Below are 21,043 nucleotides of genomic sequence, written 5' to 3'. Positions count from 1 at the left end.
CCTCTAAAATCCGCAGGTAGCCTAACATTCCACCAGAACAGGCGCTGAAACAAGACATCTACATTTGCTGGAAATCCAAAGTGAAAATGCCTCAGAGAGCAATAATCAAGTTATTCTGTAACAGGATTATTAAAGCAAGTTCAAATCTCTTTAGGGCAGTTAATGAATTTTACCTCAGTGAAACTAGTCCAATAGCATCCTTTTGGTAAAGAAACCTACCATTTTTACCCAGTCTGTCCTATCTTCAGTTCCATATCAGCGTGGTTAGGTTTTAACAGCCCTCTGGAATAGTCTAATAAAACTTTCAGCTCAGGGCATAGGGACAGACCAGAAATGCTGGCTTTCCCAGTGGCACACTGTTCCCAAGAACGCACATTTTAAAAAAACTCCTACCTTTTGGACATCTGATGGAATTCTGGAGAGGAAGTTAAGCAGCTCGTTATTATCGATGGCGTATGGATTTTTTAGCTTCTTCGTGAATTTGTGTATGCCTGTCAACAGAATTAAATTTTTTTCGTAAAAAATGCATCGAGACAGAAGGAACAGTTTTGCAAGTGAAAATTAGTGAGAAAACAATTACAAAGCAGCAGTCACACATGTGTGCCAGCACTCATGTCTCAACCTTATTACCACTCCCTGTTCTGTCATCTGGGTTCATTAACAAATACCCTCTTTACATAAAATCTCATTTTCTTCAATTGCAAAATCCATTACAAAAGCAACAGCAGGAGAGTCCTCACCTCTCCCATAAGATAAGATTAGTGTTTGGTCTCTGCATTTCAAATGGGAGTTTATGAACAGCACATTTCCATGGTATGTGCTGAGCCACTCCAGAATACTCCAGTGGGCTTCAGACTCCCTCTGACCTCAGCATGTTCAGTCCTGCTGCCTTCACACGTAAACAGCGCTGGAGAATTTTTTATTTTCATAAAATAAACGTCTGTTGGTCGCCTTAATGCTCAAGACTCCAAGCGAGTCTCGACAAGCTGAAACGTCAGCAGTTTTGACAGCAAATAGGTAACCAGGTCCAACTGGGGCTCATCTGGCTGAGAGCATGTCACTGAGGGAGGCGTAACAGTGATTTCCATTTAAATGCAAAAATATCGACACATAAGTAAAATCACCCATGCACTTGCAACTTCTTTAAATATATACCTGCACTGAAACATATCTGAATAGAAACAACAGTTTTTATTTGGCACACACCTCAGTAACCTTGACTGTGAATTAAAGGGGCTGGAAGTTTCCTTCAGGTTTAGAGTTTAAAAGACTTGGAATCTAAGTTTTCATTTTCAGCTGTTTATCAGTGTGGGCCAATGAATTCAGGACTTCTACTTTAACAATGGCTTCACTTTACTTTATTAATCTGCTGACGGATTAAAAGCACATCTGTCTTAAAGGTTTAAACACGGAATGCACAAAAAGTTCAGACATCCTGTGTGACAGTGTTCCTTTGTGGTTATTTTGTTTTTGATGGTCTCACTACTTCGACGAGCCTGCCAACTCTGTGCGGCTGTGTGAGGACGAAGTGATTAGAGTGAATTGCTTTCAAATGTAGACAGCCTTTAGTGCAGTATCACATTTGCGTGAAATGCAATATCAAATTTCATTGCATTCAAGGAGCGTTAACAATCCAAACAAAGGCTTTCCTCATTAACTGCATCCGACCGCAGTGGTAGATTCAAAAATGGAGTGTTTCCTGACATTATGGCTTCAAAATATCTCTCATGTAGATTCCTAAGCACAAGGATGCTGGGTGAATATTACCAGCATGGCTCCTGCATTGATAGAGATCACACACTGGTGACTAACTGGGCTAAGGTCTAATTATGTCCTATTTACATGCAGGTTTCAATCTGATAAAAACCAACAACACAGTTGAAATGCTTTCATAAACAATACAGTATCCAGCTTAGGAGGGGGCACCCTTATCACGTAAGGGTTGTATGGTAGTCTTATGCAACCTCGTGATATTTAAATGGAAAACTCACCCTGTCATTTTTAATGGGGAGTCATAATGGTTTGAGAGGTAGCTTATAGTTTGCCCCAGCACTATTCACCCAGCACCCTTGTGCCTGGGAATCTACACTGGGGGTATTTTTAAAACACAGCAGTTTTAACAGAGTGGGAGGTTATGAATCCTTATTTTTAAAGTTGTTTTAACACATAAAACTGTAATTATCAAGCTCATTGTTTCTGTAGTGGGTCATTGTTCATGGAAACATCATAGCTCAGCATTGGAAAAATGATGGGCCGTAGGACAGGGGAAAGTTTAGGTCTACCTGGGCAAGAGGGAGGAAGTGGAGTGGACGCAGTGTGCGGAAAATCTTTTCCCGTTCTTTTTAAAACGTCCCCTCATGAAGTTAAGGGTTCTCAATGTCTCCAAAGTACTGTCAACCGTGATCCTTTACAAATCTCCATGAAAACTATGGAGGAGTAAGCCAGTCATCTACACAATGGAACAGGGCCAAGTATGGTCTCGCAACCTGAAACAACCTACACTCTTAGAAGGTGCTAGTCAACATCAGAAAGCTCAGGAATTGGGTCAAGAATTCTGGAATCAGGTACCACTTGCCATTTACAAACGTGCTCCTGAGTCAAACAGCACTGGGTGCAAACCTGGTCCAGAATCTTGTATTTATAAAGTTGCTACACTTAAAGATTATCGTGCTTCTATGTACAAACCAACGTGCAAAGACAAATATATCAAACTATTCAGTTTTTGACATAGCACATGACTGAAAGCGCTTTCCCCTTGTTTGAAAATTAACGACTGGGAACCAACCTTAACACTTGAACTAAACTGGCCGAGGCTGATGTTAGGAAGCACTTGTTCACTTTGAAACAAGATAATTACATTGAGGTTGTTGTCAGACAAAATGGGCTGCATGTTCTGAGGGGTGGCAATCACAGTCAGATTGCCAGCCTACTCCTCCTTCACCATGTTAAGAACGACCTCCTCATTTCTGGTAGAAAATTCCAGTTGCAGTTCCTGCAGAAATGAGGGGACTACCTTAAATCCAACTGCGCCCTGGTTGTGCATGATAGTCAGGGAAAGGGAAACCATGACCCTTCCCTCCATGGCAGTAGCTGCATTCTGATTGAAATAACCTGCAGCACAGACAGCTCCTGTAAAAGGGTAGGTACCATAGAATCCTCACAGTGTAGAAGCAGGTCATTTGGCCCATACCAACCCATTATCCCTGTATTTCCCATGGACAATCCATCTAACCCAAATAGCCTTGGAAACTATGGGCAATTTAGCATGGCCAATCTATCTAACCTATATAGTTTGGACTGTGGGAAAAAAAAAGCACCCAGGATAAACCCACGCAGACACAGGGAGAATATGCAACCTCCAATTAGACAGGCAGTCGCCCGAGGGTGGAATCGAACCCGGGTCCCTGGCACTGTGAGGCAACAGGGTTAACCACTGAGCCACTGGGCCTGTCAAGTAAGTATGAGGTTACGATGCCAGTTGGGAAGGATGAGGGACAGAAGTCAACTGAGGCATTCAAGACTGCAGTAAATTCTTATTTAAATGGAAGGAATATTCATGGCCTATGGGAAAAAGACAGGAGAATGTGACGAAATGCTCATTCAGAGAGCTGGTGCAGATGTGATAGATCAAATGGTTCTGTGTCATAACATGTCTGAAATTCTGTCTAAGTGGACTCTTGGATCCAATAATGCTCCCTAGAGTCTATCTCAAAATATGCCCTAGGTCAATTCTTAATAATATTACATATTTACGACATCAACCCCTATTCCAAAGTAAGGGTATAAGCTTGCCATGGATGTGAAATAAGGTTCCATCCCAGAAGAATGAGAATCTTCCATTTCTGATTTACATGAAAAGTTGGTTTGTAACCATTAGGTTCATTCATTCAGCCCACTGACACAAGGTTCATATAACTGAGTGGCACACTGCCAGTAATTCCTCACCCTATTAGTCCCTGTGCTTGGCAGGAATTGGGTATCAAAGACCGTAAGGGATAGAAACATTAGAAGACAAGGCAACCCAAGCCAACTTTAGATGCCACTTTCGCAACTGGGTCGATAGAAATGTTAGTGACCACAGAAGGGCGCATCCTTAACGTTGGAGATAGAACGCCGAAGAACAATGACAGGGAGCACTTCCTCACTCAAAGGGTAGTGCAAATCTTTGCTCCAGAAAGCCATTGAAGCTGCATCAACTGGAATTTTTAAAAAAATGAGACTGAATGAGGCGTCAGTGAGTTTTGTACTGTCAAAAAGAAGAAATCATATTCAGAGAGGGACAGCAGCCCAAGTGAGTATACACTTTGGAAAATTCAGTGGCAACATGGGAATGAGGTGCAGGGAGCAGAGGTGCAGGGAGCAGAGATGCTTGTTTCCTTGCCTCCTAACTTGGAAGGATTTTTTCTAAACAGAATAAATTGAAGCTCTGGATCAGGGGCCCGACACAGAAGAGTGACATCACAGGTAAACTGTAAATTCATTGGTTGATGATAGCTACTAATTTGACAAGTTTCAGATTGAAGACAAATAGGGGAAATACTTACACGGTACAAACCAAAAAACCAGTGCAAATTAAAACAAAACTAAATAATTAAAATGGAGATACCAGGCCAGGTGATATTTTTGATGTGAGAGCTGGTGGACCCCAATGTGGCTCATAGTGACCATATCTATAGCCAGTGTTGGTCGCTTGATGAACTCCGGCTCAGAGTTGATGAGCTGGAGTCTGAGCTTCCAACACAGCGACACATTAGGCAGAGGGAGGGTGATCTGGACACTGTGTTTCGGGAGGCAGTCACACACCGCAGATTAACTGATTCACTAATATTATGGTCATTGGTCAGGGACCATGAGGTGCTGCTGAAGGAGCCTCAGCCCTTGAGCTTGTCTAAGAGGTTCGAGATTCTAGCTCTCTGTGCAGATGAGAGCAAGGGCTGTAGGGAGGATGGGCAAACTGGCCATAGCAATGTGGTACTGGGAGCCATTCAATAGAGGGGTTGAAAAGAGAAATGGAATTGTAATCTGGATAGTATAGTCAGGAGAATAGACACTGTCCTCTGTGACCAGGATTGCGAGTCCCAAAGTCTGCATTGCCTGTTTGGTGGCAGGGTTCAGGATATCTCATCTGGGCTGCAAAGAAATTTGGAATGGGAGGGGAAAGATCCAGTTGTCGTGGCCCATGTAGGTACCAATGATATGTGGAAAGAAGAAAGAAGCTCTGCCAAGGGAATATGAGCAGTTAGGAGCTAAGTTAAAAAGAAAAATCAAAAAGGTAATAATCTCTGGATTACTATCTGCATCATGAGCAAACTAGCATGAGATCAACAAGATTAGAAAGGCAAATGCATGGCTCAAAGATTGGTGTGGGAGAAAAGGGTTTGAATTTGTGGGATACTGGTACCAGTACTGGGGAAGGAAGGCACTGTTCCGATGGGATGGGCTCCATGTGAATCATACTGGGACCAGAGTCCCAGTGAATCGCATGTCCAGAGATAGAGAGGGTGGAGCTTTAAACTAAATAGTTGGGGGAGGGGGGTCAGATGCATGGAAAATATTATGAGAAAAGGAGAGGGCTCAACAGAGATCATTAAAATTTTCAGAACAAGTAACAGGCTCAGCAAGTAAGGGGGCAACTATGAGACAGGGGCATTCAACGCAGGACTGAAGGTTTTTTTTTAAGATTAGATTCCCCACAGTTCCCTTTCAGCCCAACCAGTCCACACCGAACCTCCAAGAGTAACCCACCCAGACCCATTTCCCTCTGACTAATGCAGCTAACACTATGGGCAATTTAGCATGGCCAATTCACCTGACTTGCACATCTTTGGACTGTGGGAGGAAACCCACGCAGACACGGGGAGAATGTGCAAACTCCACACAGACAGTCACCCAAGGTTGGAATCGAACCTGGGACCCTGGTGCTATGAGGCAGCAGTGCTAACCATTGAGCCACCATGCAATGTACACAGCTTACTAGACAAGGTAAATGGGCTTGTAGCACAGATTGAAATTGGCAGGTATGTTGTTGTGGGTGTCACAGTTATGTAGCTGGAAGGGGATCAGGGCTCGTAACTAAATATCCAAGGAAACGTGTCCTATCAAAAGGACATGCAGATGGACAGAGGGGGAAAGATTGCATTATATGTAAGAAATGAAATTAAGTCAAAAGCAAGAAGTAATATCGAGTCAGAAGGCATAGAATCTGTGTGGCTAGAGTTGAGGAACCACAAAAGAACAAAGACTCCGATGGGAATTGTGAATAGGCTTCCTAGCAATAGTCAGGATGTGGGGGCAGTAAATAAATTATGAGATAGAAAAGGCATGTAAGAAAGGCACTATTACACAGAATCATGGGGGAACTTCAATATGCAGATGGACTGGGAAAATCAGGTTGGTGGGCAGATCACAACGAAAGGAATTTGTACAAAGTCTACGAGATGGTTTTTTTGGAGAAGCTTGTGGTAGAGTCCACTCGGGAGCAGGCATTTCCAGGTTAGCTGATCAATGCAGACTTGATCATACACCTTACAGTGAAGGAGCTACTGGGGGCAGTGACCACGTATGATACAATTCACCCTGTAGTTTGAGAAGGAAAAGCTGGAGTCAGATGTAACTGCATTACAATTGACTAAAAACATATGAGGGAGGAACTAGCCAGAATATATTGGAAGGGGAGCCCAGCAGGGAAGACTGCAGCAACAATGACAGGACTTTATGGAGTAATTCAGGAGGCACAGGAGAAATTCATCCCAAGGAAGAAGAAATGTACTAAGGGGAGGATGAGGTAACCATGGCTGACAAGGAAGTCAGTGACAGCATAAAAGTGTAGTAGATCAGTGGGAAGCCAGAGGATTGGGAAACCCTTAAAAACATGTAGAGAATAACTAAAAATGCAATGTGGGGAGAAGACAAAATATGACAGTAAGGTAGCTAGTAATATTGCAAGAGATTTTTCAGGTATCTGAAAGGTAAGAGAGAGGCAAGAATGGACGAAAGATCACTAAAACATGAGGCTGGAGAAATCATCATGGGGAACAAAGAGATGCCAGAGAAACTTGGTAGGTACTTTGCATTACTCTTCACAGTGGAAGACACCAGCAGCATACCAGAACTTCAAGAGAATCAGGGCAAAGTTGAGCGTAGTGGCCATCACTAAGGATAAGGTGTTGGGGAAGCTAAAAGGTCTAAAGGTGGATAAACCAGACAGGCCAGTTGGACTATATCCCAGCATTCTGAAGGAGATCGCTGAGGAGATTGTACAGGCATTGTACAGGATTGTACAGGCATTTCAGGAATCACTGAAGTTGGCGCGGACTGGAAAATGGCTAACGTAACACCTTTGCTTGAAAGGAGAGAGGCAGAAGACAGGAAACGATAGACACGTTAGCCTGGCCTTGACATTTGGTAAGATTCTAAGAGTCCATTGTTAGGGATGAGATTGTAGAGTTTTGGAATTGCACAGTCCAACAGGGCTGGGTCAGCACAGCTTCATCAAGGGGAGGTCAATCTGACAAATCTGTTAGAATTCTTGAGGAGGTAACAAGCATGTTAAGCAAAGGAGAGCAAGTGAATGTAATCTATTTGGATTTATGACAATCATCGCCATTTTTGCTATATCAATTCCAGATATCTATTGGAGTTCGCAGGGGTCCATGTTGGGACCAGAACTATTCATATTATACATTAATGATCTGAATGAAGGAACAGAGGGCACTGTTGCTAAGTTTGCAGATAACACAAAGATCTGTGGAGGGATAGATAGTGTTGAGGAAGCAGGGAGGCTGCAGAAGGACTTGGATATGGGCAAAGAAGAGGCAGATGGAATACAATGTGGCAAAGTGTGAGATAATACACTTTGTTAGGAAGAATGGATGCATAGGCTATTTTCTAAATGGGGAAGAGGTTTCAGAAACCTGAAGCACAAAGGGCAGTTAGGAAGTTAGGAAGGCAAATGCAATCTTTGCATTCATTTCAAGAGGGCTAGAGTACATGAGGAGAGATGTGTTATTGATGCTATATAAGATTTTATTAGGAATATTACGAGCAGTTTTGCGCCCAATATCTAAGGAAGGATGTGCTGGCCTTGGAGCAGTTCCAGAGGAGGTTTATGAGAATGATCCCACAGATGGCATGCTTATCATAAGACGAGTAGTTGAGGACTCTGGCTTTATACTTGATGGAGTTTAGAAGGATGAGAGGGGACTAGACTGAAACTTACAGAATACTGAGAGACTTAGACAGAGTGGATGTGGAGAAGATGGTTCCAAGATTTGGAAAGACTAGTATCCAAAGGCACAGCCTCAGAGAGAAGGAACAACCCCTTAGAACTGAGTTCAGGAGTAATTTCTTCTTTCTAGTGAATCCGTGGAATTCATTGCCAAAGAAGGTTGTAGAGGATAAGTTGTTGAGTGTATTTAAGAAAGTGATGATAGGTTCTTCATTAATAAGGAAATGAAGTGTTACAAGGAAAAGGCAGGAGAATAAGGTGAGAAACATTTCAGCCATGATTGAATGTTGAAGCAGACTGGTTGGGCTGAATGGCCTAATTCTGCTCCGATATCTTACGGTTGTATACTGACCAGGAGCATTGTGGGCTACATCATTAAGCAGCTTAAGACAGAGACTAGCCATGGTATCTAAATCCACACCCCAGTCCTGAAGAAGGGTTACACCTGAAACGTCAACTTCTCCACCCCCTAATGCTGCCTGGCTTGCTGTGTTCTTCCAGCCTCCTGCCTGTCTACTCAGCAAAATTGAAGGCAATGGGAATTGGGGCGGATTCACTCAGCATAAAAAGAAGATGCTTGTGTTGTTGGAGACAATCATCTCTATCCCAAGGTGTTTCTTCAAGACTGTCCCCTTAGACCAACCATTAGTGAACTGCCCTCCTTCGTAAGGTCAGAAGTGAGGATATTCATTGACTTTTGTACAGCATTCAAGTCCATGCACAACTGCTCAGATAATCAAGTCGTCTATGTCCACACACAGCAAGACAAAAGTTAATAAGCAACAAATATTGGCCCAGTCAGTGATGGCCATACCCTAACAGAACAAAGGAACATAGAAACAGCAGTAGGCCATTCAGCCCCTTAAGCCTGTTCTTCCATTCAATGAGATCGTGAATGATCTGTAGCCTAACTCCATATACATGCCTTTGGCCAGTATCCCTTGATACTTTTGTTTAACAGAAAATTATTGATCTCAAATTTAAATTAACAACTGAGCTTGCATCAATCGCTGTTTATTGAACAGAGCTCCAAATTTCATGTGTAGGGATGATTCCTAATATCTCTCCTGAACAGTCTAGTGCATTAAAAAAAACTACATGGACGACATTCAGACTTGGGTCCAAAGGGTAAGTAACATTCATGCCACATTAATGCCAGACAATTACCAGCTCAAAAAAGAACAGTCTAACTATCTCATCTTGACAGTCAATGGTGTTATGATCACTAAATTCTCCTCGAGCAATATCTTGCAGGTGGTGTAGGGGGATGGTGAGAAAAAGCTGACATGGATCTGTCATATAAATATTGTGACTACAAAAGGCCCAGAGCTCCACAAAGAATACCTTACCTCAACACTCCCTGAAACATGCTCATCATCTACAAGGCACAACTGCACTGTAGGCAGTGCAGGAGTGGTAATGTCACTGGACTAGCAATTCGGAAACTCAGATTAACGTTCTGGGGTCATGGGTTCAAATCCCACCATAGCAGATGGTAAAATATGAATTTTAAAAAAGATAGAATCGATATAGTTAAAATAGTGAATTCTGTCTTAAAAACTCATCTAACTTTCTAATGCGCTTTTGGGAAAGAAAAGTGGCCTACATATGACACCAAATGTGGCTGACTCTTAAGTGCCCTCAAAAATGACCTAGGGCCAATTAGGGTTGAGCAACAAAGGCTGGCTCAGCCAATGAGTCCACATCCTGTGAACAAATGAAAGAAGGTCTGGAATGTGATGGAATCCTCTGCAGTTAGCTGGATCAGTGGAACTCCCACCGACTCTTAAGACGCTCAATAGTATCAAGCTTGATGAATCACTGGTACAGAGTGGGTGATGAAGTTATTATTGGGCCAGAACGGTGGCTCAGTGGTTAGCACTGTTGCCTTACAGCACCAGGGACCGGGTTCAATTCCTCGGGCAACTGTCTGTGTGGAGTTTGCACATTCTCCCCCTGTTTGCATGGGTTTCCTCTGGGTGTTCCAGTTTCCTCCCACAGTCCAAAGGTGTGCAGGCTAGGTGGCTTGACCATGAGAAGTGCAGGGCTACAGGGATAGGTTGGGGGTTGGGTCTGGGTGAGATGGTCTTAGGGTGCTTGGTGTAGATTCAAGGGGCCAAATAGCTTGCTTCCACACTGTGGGGATTCTATGATTATTCCCCACAGCAATTCATCAAAGCAGTCTTAGATTCCAAACCCGCAACTGCTGGTCACTTGATAAAGACACCACCACCACCAAGTTTCTCTCCACGATGAAGACGTGGAGCTGTATCACCATTCCTTAACATCACTGGGTAGGAAGCTTGGAACTCTACCTCGAACAGCACTGTGGGACACATGGATGACAACCTTCCAAAAAGGTGGCTTATCAGCAACACCCACACCGGCTGAAGATGAAGGAATGGTCATTTTCCACTATTCTGAATCTCACAAGGAGGTGAACTGAGACAACCTGAGTACAGTCATATCACTAGCTGCAGAGTAAATTTATAACCAGACCTTAACAATCCAACAAACGTCATGTGAATACCTCAGGCTGTGGTTTCAATATTTAACATGCTTGCAAAACATTTCTTACTCTGACTGTGGGTCCCTTGCTGTTTGCAGTATACATTCATGATTGAGGTATAAATATGGGAGGTTTCATCAGCATGTTCACAGATGACATGAAAACTGTTGGTGTTAGTAGTGAGGATGAAAGCTTTAGACTACAGGGTGATTCAGAAGGGCTGAACAGTGGTAAGTGGAATTTAATCCTGCAAAGCGTGAGGAATGCATTTTGGGAGGGTAACAAGGCAAAGGAAATCACGATACAGGAAAGGATCTCGAGAAGTCCAGAGAACCCTTGGTGTGCATTGCCAAAGATCCTTGAAGGCAGCAAGTCAAGTAAACAAGGTGGTTTAGGAAGTACACGGGACTCTTGCCTTTATTAATTGGGACATTGAATACAAGTGCAGAGGGACTATGATGGAGCTGTAAAAAATGTTAGCTTGGGCGGGTTGGAGTACTCTGTGCAGTTTTGGTCGCTATACAATAGGAAGGATGTGATTGCATTAGAGATGTTGCCTGGGCTGCAGCGATTCATTTGTGAAGAGAGATGACACAGGCCGAGGCTGCTTACCTTAGAGCACAGAAGGCTGAGGGATGACCTGATAGAGGCGCTAAAAAAATTATGAGAGGTGTAAATAGGATCAATAGGAACAAACTTCTTCCCACAGCAGAAGGGCCAGTACCCCAGAGGAGGCTAGGATTTAAGGTAAGGGGAAGGAGGCTGAGGTGGGATTAAAGGAGAGTTCTGTCCAAACAGAGGGTGGTGGGTATCTGGAACACACTGCCCGAAAAGGCGGTAGGGGTGGGAGCTCTCATAGAAACACTTCCATAAACACTTGAAACAAATACTATGGGACAAGTGTTGGAAATTGGGTTAAGAGTGAATAGTTGGTTGATGACTGGTGTGGTGATGATGTGCAGAAGGACCTGTTGTTATGCCGTTATGATTCACCGTTGTATTATTATAAACAATAAGAGAAAAATATCTTACCCCAGATCAGCAGGATGTACCTCAGTGGGACAAAGTATAACATGAGCGTGCAGACAGCAAGCACAGTACAGGCAAGTCTGGAAAGGAACGGGACTGACCAGTTGAAAGTGCTGGAAGGTTCAGAAAACAAAAGGAAAAGGAACATTAAAGTTAAAAATGCAATTCATTGTGATACAATCTCTGCTTTGAAGTCAAAGACATTTACTTTCTGAAGTTACTTTTTCCTTTAACTCCAACAACTCCGTAACAGAATGTGCTGCTTTTAAAAACGTTCAATGCATTTAAGGGAAGGATCAAAATAGTGCAGGAAATGATAAAACCAATTGTCTAAGGGCATTTCATAAACCCTACCAACACTGCATCTGTTCTATATATATAAATACGCAGCAGGTCTGGCAGTGTCTGTGCAGAGAGAAACAGAGTTAATGTTTGGAGTCAATGACTCTTCGAAGCACAGTTTTGTTCAGCTTAATTGTGTCTCTATCTCTTTCTCTCTGCACGATGCTGCTAGATCTGCTGAGTATTTCCTGGACTTTGCACTGATTTCAAGAAAGTGCAACAATGTCTCTACTTCCTCAGGAGGCTAAGAAAATTCGGCATGTCTACAAGAACTCTGACCAATTATTATGGATGCACCATAGGAAGCATCCTGTCTGGATGGATCACAGTGTGGTATGGCAACCGCTTATCCAAGACTGCAAGAAGCTACAGGGAGTTGAGAACACAGTTCGGTTCAACACGCAAACCAACCTTCCATCCACTGAGTCCATCTATACTTCCAGCTGTCTCAGGAAAGCAACCAACACAACCAAAGACCCCTCCCATCCTGGTTATACTCCCTTCCTCTTCTATCGGGCAAAAGATATAAAAGTTTGAATACACGCGTGAACAAATTTAAGAACAGCTTCTTCCCCGCTGGTTATCAGACTTTTGAATGGAGCCCTCAAATGTTAATTCTGATCTCTCTCGCTGCACCTTCTCTGTGGCTGTAACACTGTGTTCTGCACTCTGTTTCGCTACCCTGACGCACTCTATATGGTGCAACCTGCCTGTATAGCAGCAAAAACAACACTTTACACTGTATCTCAGTACGTGACAACAATAAATCAATCGGCACTTCCAGTATCCACAATATTTTGCTTTTATTTTACTGCCTCCACTCTGCTCTTTTCCCAGATGAACTCACTTCACTTTACATAATTATTGATTTGTAAGTATTATTATGACAAGGATTGAGCATATTTCCATTAAAGGAACACTGTAAGGAGCAGCCTATAAAGATGTAATTCAGACCCTAACTATCAGCATTACAGGGTTTCATACTAAAATTACAATGTTTTCACTTGCTGCTGTTGCTAATTAGTGCTATAACTATTGATACTGTTGGCCTCCATTTCCCACTGCGTGCTTATTTATTTTGACACAGGGACCATAAAATGATAAATACCAGTTTGCTTTACCAAGCTTTTCCTTCCATTATGCTTACAAGAAATTCTAGGTTATAGCACAGGAATGTATCCTACACCTCAGAGTCACAGTCATACAGCACGGAAACAGACACTTCGGTCCTGCCAGTTCATGCCTACCATGTTCCCAAAAGAACTTGTCCCACTTACCTGAGATTGGCCCATATCCCTCCAAATATTTTCTTTCACGTACTTATCCCAATATCTTTTAAACTTTGTACCTGTATGTGCATCCACCACTTCCTCTGGCAGTTCATTTCACACATGAACCGCTCTATGTGTAAAAATAAAATCATCTTTTGTGTCCTTTTCAAAACTTTCTCCTATCACCTTAAAAGTATGCACTCTACTTTTGAATTCACCCACCCGAGGAAAAAGACCTTATTTACGTCCTCGTGATTTTATAAATCGCTATAAGTTCATCTCCACCCCTAACCTCCAGTGAAAAAGATCCCAGTCTACCTCCTCGAGTTTTAGAACTCAAACCCTCCATTTCTGGTAACATCCTGGTAAGTTTTTTCTGAACCCTCACCAGCGTAATAATTTGCCTCCTAAAGCACAGCAACCAGAACTGGACACAGCACTCCAACATCACGTACAATCTCAACGTGATGTCCCAACTCCTATGCTCAAAAGTCTGAGCAATGAAGACAAGCGTGTTAGATGTCTTCTTAACTGCCCTGTTTCCATGTGATGCAAATTTCAAAGAATTATGTACCTGAATCCCTAGGTCTCTCTGATCGACAACACTACCCAGGGCCCTACCATTATCTGTATAAATCCTGCCTGTGTTTATTTTACCAAAATGCAATAGCTCAAAATTATCCAAAAAAACTCCATCCGTCACTCCTCAGCCCATTGATCGATTTGATTAAGATCTTTTTGTAATCTAGATAATCTTCACTGTCCACTATACCACTAGGGGCAGCACGGTGGCACACTGGTTAGCACTGCTGCCTCACACCGCCAGAGACCCGGGTTCAATTCCCGCCTCGAGCAACTGTCTGTGTGGAGTTTCTGTGTCTGTGTGGGTTTCCTCCAGGTGCTCCGATTTCCTCCCACATTACAAAGATGTGCAGATTATGTGAATTGGCCACGCTAAATAGCCCATAGTGTTAGGTGAAGGGGTAAATGCAGGGGAATGGGTCTGGGTGGGTTGTTCTTCAGAGGGTTGGTGTGGGCCAAAGGGCCTGTTTCCACACTGTAAGTAATCTAATCTTAGTGTCATCTGTAAACTTACTAACCATGTCTCCTATATTTCATTATGTAATTTGTTGCCAAGGAACCAGCTCTGAATTAAATGGAACAGACCACATCAATAACCTGGGTCTATGTCATGCCAAAAATACTGAAGCATTGGGACAGTGGCCGGTGGGGGGGTGGGGGAGACCCCTGGGGTTCACCACTTTCTGTCCAGATTGGGGTCAAGAATGCCAAGTTGTAGATTTATCTTACTATAGCTAAATGAAGTAATAGTGCCTATGCTCCGTTTGCAATTTTGGCAGTCAATCCAACTGGGAATTCTAGGGGTATCATTAATCCCAAATAAATAGGCGGGTTTGGATTGGATGGGAGGCGAATCATTCAGAGGTCTCAATCTGACACCACCCATCTGACAAATTGCCTATTGATCCGATGAAACCCCTCTGTCCAGGAGCGGGTGTAAAATGGCCAACTTGTCTGTGTCTCAATCACCTCGGGGTTGACGTCCATTGTAGAGCAAGGGACACAGCCAAACAAATCCTGTTGACTGTAGCTATGAAGAGGCCTCCCAGGCAATGAAAAATAGCCATCTAATACCAAAGTCAGCAGCCCAGAGGATTTGGAGGGTCAACTCTCAAGATAGAAACGGAGTACAATACTGGCAGGAAGCAGTGGAGGGGCAGAAGATGATACCTTTGGAGAGGGGTGTTATGGGAGGATGGTAGTGATCAGCCTCTGTCCAGGAGTCAAGCGGTTTAATTAAATATTACAATGATTCAATGTTGCCATGGGAATGTTTTTACGTCCCTTGGAAGTGTGGATGGGGCTTTTGTTCACCGAGTGTCACTCCGACAGTACAGCGCTCCATCAGTACTGAGCGGGAGCCAAGTTCAGGAGCAACATTCATCCTCTGCGTGGATCTCCAAGTTAAATGCTCTGTGCTGTTCACTAACAAATGCTTCAGTGGCTGTAATGTTGGAGAATGAATATAAGTATGGCAAAAGGAATACAAGCTGCTCCATTGACAGGGTAAATTACTGAAACATCTTTCTCCCCCAGAGTATCAGAACCAGCCATCCAACTCACATCTTCTGAACAGTGAACGATCCTTTTCCGTTCAATCTTTCATGTTCCAACAGCTGCTTGAAAACAAACACTTTTCAGCCGAGCTGATTTTTATCAAAGTGTAACTGGAACCACAACCCTGAATGTGGCTTGCGTGTAGAATTAATCCTCTCTTGTATAATGACTGGAATGAGAATGGCCTGAAAAAACCCACCTACTTCACATAAAACTGGAATTTTATTAATTAAAAACCCAGAGTGACATGGTGTAATCAAACTTTAATCACTTCACATTAATATATGCATTTTCCAATGAAAGAATCATAATACTAATTTCTTGTGTTTGAAATCCCAGCAACCCCAGGGAAATACATCCGATAACATGCTCACAGCCTCATTATCACCCTTGTGAGGTACATGACAATGCAGCTGGGACAGGGCTAAGGAGAAAGTCCTAAATACATTATGATTATGAGAATGCAGCCTCCTTCCTATTTGTCAATAAAGTAAGCAATAATTAATTACTGCTCAATAATGTATTCCAGGATTAATATAGGTACAACGTAAAACACAATAATGATGTGCAAACTCAAGATTGTTGTCAGATCAGATTAAATTCTTGTGACAATATACCACTCTATCATTTTCTGATGAGTTTTGATGTGTGCACAAGCCTATTAGTAGATAGTTTATTGAAATAATATGATCTGATTGGGCTGTTCAACAAGTCAGCTGTATTTCTCTGTAACAGTGTAGAAGTTAAGGGATTAATCTCCATTTCAGAATCGTGTTCTTAAAGGACCCAAGCACCAAATATATATTTTAATGATTGCGATATGAAAACATACAGGTTCAGGGGTTTACTGATGGAATTCTGCTTTGTTTCAGTCATTTGGACTCAACTTCAGGCCGTGATGAACTTTTGGGTCTATTTATAGTTTCAGGGTTGAAAGGAGTAAATCCAGCTGAAATGTCAATTTTGGTAAAATAAAAATAATTTGTATTTATGACCTCAGGACACCCCAAAGCTCTTGTAAGCCGATGAAGTATTTCTGACACGGAACACTGTTACAGCGAGAAACACACCAGCAATTGTGCACAGCAAGCTCCCACAGTTAGCAATGTGAGTATAGCCAGACTTTCTGCTTTAGGAGTTGTTTGAGGGATTAATATCGAGCAGAATACCAGGTCAAACTCTCACAGTTTTCTTGGAAACAGTGTCATGGGACCTTTTACATCCACTTAGATTTCAAGATTAGGATGCAATATTTTCAAAGTGAGAGGAGAAAGGTTTAAAAAAGACATGAGGGGCAATCGTTTTTTGCACAGAGGATGGTTCGTGTGCAGAGTGAACTTCCAGAGGAAGTAGTCAATGTGGTTAGTTACAACATTTGGACAAACATATGAACAGGAAATGTTTGGAGGGACATGGGCCAAGTGCAGGCAGGTGGGACTAGTTTAGTTTGGGTTATGGTCAGCGTGGACTGGTGGGACCGAATTTTCCCAGCTGTAAGACTCTATGTCATGTTTGTCCAAATAGTAAGGGTATCTTTTTGTTTTGCAGCATTAATGTACTCACTCTGACTTAAAGGGTCATAGACTCTAAGGGTCGGTTAGCTCAGTTGGCTGGATGGCGGGTTTGCAATATAGAGCAACACCAAACGTGTGGGTTCAATTTGTGCATTGGTTGAGGTTACAATGAAGGACTCTTCTGCTCAATTCCTCCCCTCATCTGAACATAGTGACCCTCAGGTTAAACCACCACAGTTACCTCTCTTTAGTAAGAGAGCAGCCCGATAGTTCGGATGGACTATGTGACTTTATTCAAAAACAGCCTTTCACAAATTGTTTGATTAATAAGGATATTATGTAGAAAAAGACCTGCATTATTATAGTGCTCTTGTGAATGCCAACTGTCTCAAAACTCTTGACAGCTCAGTTTTGAGGACTCTATTGTAATGTAAGAAACGAAGCAGAAAATGTGTTGCTGGAAAAGCGCAGCAGGTCAGAGAGGAAATGGAGAACCAGTGCTGTGTGTTTTGAGGATGAGATGGACTGCTCGTGAGTGCAATCAAATTACTACCTCTCGCATTTTTAATCAAGCTATTCGGAGGTGCTCATAGAATCTTTACAAGGTGGAAGCAGGCCATTAAACCTATCACGTCCACAACGACCCTCTGAACAGCAGCCCAACCAGAACTACCCCGCTCCCCTATAACTGTATTTCCCATGGCTAATTCACCTAGTCCGCAAATCCCTGGGCACTACGGTGCAACTCAGCCTGGCCAATCCACCTCGTCTGCACATCATTGGACTGCAGGTGGAAACCAAAACAGACACAGAGAGAATGTGCAAACTCCACACAGACAATCACCCAAACCTGGAATTGAAAGCAAGTCCTTGGTGCTGTGAGGCAGCAGCACTAACCACTGAGCCACTGTGCTGACTGGAATTTAGACCTGCTCACTCAGAGACAGGGACATTACCACTGTGCCACAGGAGCTCTCAATAGGTAGATTAAATATACTATTCCCATCAGATCAATAATGATAGAAGAGGGACATTATTCCAGACCTCTCAGTCTAGCGCTTTCAGATCTATGGTTGACTGCTCTTTTTCTCACATGATCACTATCCACACAGATACAATAAAACAGCCTGGTTTGATCCATCATTCCAGTTTAACCTATATACCCAGCTGCATCAGACCCTGAAGACAGAGATCATCTCACGATGCATGGTTGATTGAGGGAATGCATTTCTTAGTCACACCTATTGCCTTCTATTCAAGGCAAAAGCTTTCAAAGTTTTTTAAAGATGCACAAAAATAATTCCTGCTTCCCCAATACTCTGAGGGAATTGTCATCTCGGTGACAGAAGGGAAGCCTCTATGAATGTCACTGCCAGTCCATTATCAACTCTGGCACAACAGTAAATACTGCCCAATCCTAACTACCTGAGAAAGTCAACATGATGAGACCAGTTTGAGGGCTGCCATTTTAAAAAAAAAGACACTGAACACTTACAGGAGGAGAAAGTGCAATTATACTAGCATTTATCATACCACATGGAGACAGAAGTCAGTCAGCTCATTGGGTGGACAACTGGTTTATGATGCAGAGTGATACCAACAGCATGGGTTCAATTCCCGCACTGGCTGAGGTTACCATGAAGGACTCTCCTTCTCAATCTCTCCTATTGCCTGACAGGTGATGACCCTCAGGTTAAAACACACCAGTTGTCTCTCTCCAATGACAGAGCAGCCCTGTGATCTGGGGGGACTATGGCAACTTTATCAGACCATGATATCATATGAGTTTATAGAGGCTCACCCTCACTGGGGTCATACTTAACTGTTTTGACTGTCTGATTAATTGTCAATTCCTGAAAGTCTACTGGAGTTGCATCAGAAGCTTCACATTCCAAGGACCTTGTTAATGTGATGGCTAACATTCCAATAGTGGCATTCTCATCCTTTGAACAGGATTTAGCTTTGCAGATATTACAATTTTCAAGCCACCAAGCTTAATGTGAGTCACAACCCTGCATCAAACTCCTGATCCTAACTTGACATTCCCTCTATACATTGTCACACCACTGCATGCTACATTACTGGCCTCTCTTGCATTAGCATAGTTGAATGGCACTGGCGATTGGTGTCTCTGTTAGATTTTGCTTTCGACCTTGTCTGTGACACTTAATTCTAAATCTTGCTGTTACAGAATTTGTACTAGCTGTTAATGTTATTAACTTACAGGAGCCTCACCTAAAACTGCACACTGTGTAGAAAACAGAGATATAGCTCCTTTAGGAAACAGCCCAAGAGTTATTCACAGTTACCCACCACAGCTCTAAAGATCTGACGAGGACTGGGAAGATTGTGGTTTCACACACAAGCCCTCTTGTGTGATCAGAATGTTTTACATTGACCTGATCTGTGGTTCAACATGAAGTGAGCTAATCTGCTTAGAGGGAATTCAAATCCATCTTCTTAATCCATCTTTGTAAATGACAGATTATAAATTGTCAAGATGTTCGACAAGGTTGATTGATCACCTAATGAATGTTGAAACAAATGATTGAGGTTACATCAATTGAATATTCACATATTGTTGTCTGGTATAATATTTGTATTTTGTGAATGCTGCAGAAAAAAAAATTGCTAATTGATATATGCTTCCAATCTGGGTTGTGGGTTTTCACACTGTCGATACAGTCCTAATGCTATTGCAAAATACAAAGACTAATAGATGTGATTATGTGCAAAAATCAATGACTACAATCTACTAGTAGCTGATTAATTCACAGCAATATATGATCACTGGATGATGAATTGTGTTTGTGTGTACTTACCAGCTACAATTAATAGCTAAGTGCAAGAAAGATTATATGAAAGTACAGGAAGAATATTTTATTAATTCGGGTACCCTCTTTTAATAAGGTGATTTAATATACTGTAAATATATTAAAAACCAATGCTCCAAAACGTACTGACAAACAATATACAAAGTCAACAAAAGAGTTATTCCACTTAGCAATATGTCCTGGAAGAGTTGTTACATTTCTGTCCCAATTTCCTGATGTTCATCCACTTCAGTGCACTCAATTTCCAAAGAAAGCCAGATAATTCTCCGTTTTAATTGCGCTATGAGTGAAATTTTGTTACAACTTTTAGGAAGTTAATTTCTGGGCTAAATTAAGATTTTGCACTCAAAGCCGTGAATGTAAGTTATCGCCGTGCATTAGTTCTGAAAAGAAAACTGTAACTTTCGGAAAAGGAATTCTAATGCAGATATATTGTTCAAAAAAGTAAACTTGATTTCAATGGAGGTTGGCTGCGTATTTTTAAGAAGTTATTCAATCTGCTTTATGGTACTATTCATCCAGCTTGAGGCTTTCTTTTTAGATATCCATTATTATATGTCTTGTCTGGAGTGGACACATCCAAATTACAACCTTTAATTTCTGCAATAATGACTCCTATCAAAACTTGGATACCTATTCTCGTTACTGGTTCAGGGTCATTGGGTAAGGAGAAGTTCCAGTCCATGATTTCGATTTCTAAATATTTTCAGAACTTCCAAGAACAGCGGTCTCAAACCTTTTACATACAAGAACACCTTTTGGATTTAAGTGCAAACCAGGATCTACCCCAGGGAAAATTTCAAATGAGGAATTTATTTTTAGTGATATATAAATCTAAAATAATTTATTCTGCCTTCTACTCACCAACATCTCAGTGTGACACCTGTGACTGCACATTATCTGCCAGTACGTTGAAGTCTGGGTTATCATTTGAGTTGCTGGTCATATACTCTCCAACGAATGGGTATCTGAGAGGCCAGTGTGAACATGGCCTGTCTTCATTTGGGAGAAGATTGTCTCACAGAGGTGTGTGGAACCAAATGAAGCTTTCATTTTCAAAACACAGGTGATAGGAGTGGATATTTTTCTGTTTCCGAGCTCCCAAAAGTCTGAAGTTGGTCTGACTTTCAACTGAACACAGGTAGCCCATGCTATACAAAAGTAGAGCGTTCTCAGGA

The 21,043-nt window shown here is 42.2% G+C and overlaps 1 protein-coding gene across 1 annotated transcript in view; it reads right to left on the bottom strand.

Annotated features, from left to right (window-relative positions):
• LOC140468867 (multiple C2 and transmembrane domain-containing protein 2-like) overlaps nt 1-21,043 on the bottom strand; it is a 487,492-nt gene that overhangs the window by 18,439 nt on the left and 448,010 nt on the right. The window contains exons 21-22 of the mRNA XM_072564927.1: nt 11,769-11,878; nt 394-491 (exon numbers count right to left, since the gene is read on the bottom strand). Coding sequence (XP_072421028.1) covers nt 394-491; nt 11,769-11,878 — 208 coding nt within the window. The remainder of the gene's footprint in view (nt 1-393; nt 492-11,768; nt 11,879-21,043) is intronic.

This window comes from Chiloscyllium punctatum, chromosome 48, assembly GCF_047496795.1.
Source record: "Chiloscyllium punctatum isolate Juve2018m chromosome 48, sChiPun1.3, whole genome shotgun sequence".
Taxonomy (NCBI): Eukaryota; Metazoa; Chordata; class Chondrichthyes; order Orectolobiformes; family Hemiscylliidae; genus Chiloscyllium; species Chiloscyllium punctatum.
This window is presented reverse-complemented; position numbering and strand designations above follow the sequence as displayed.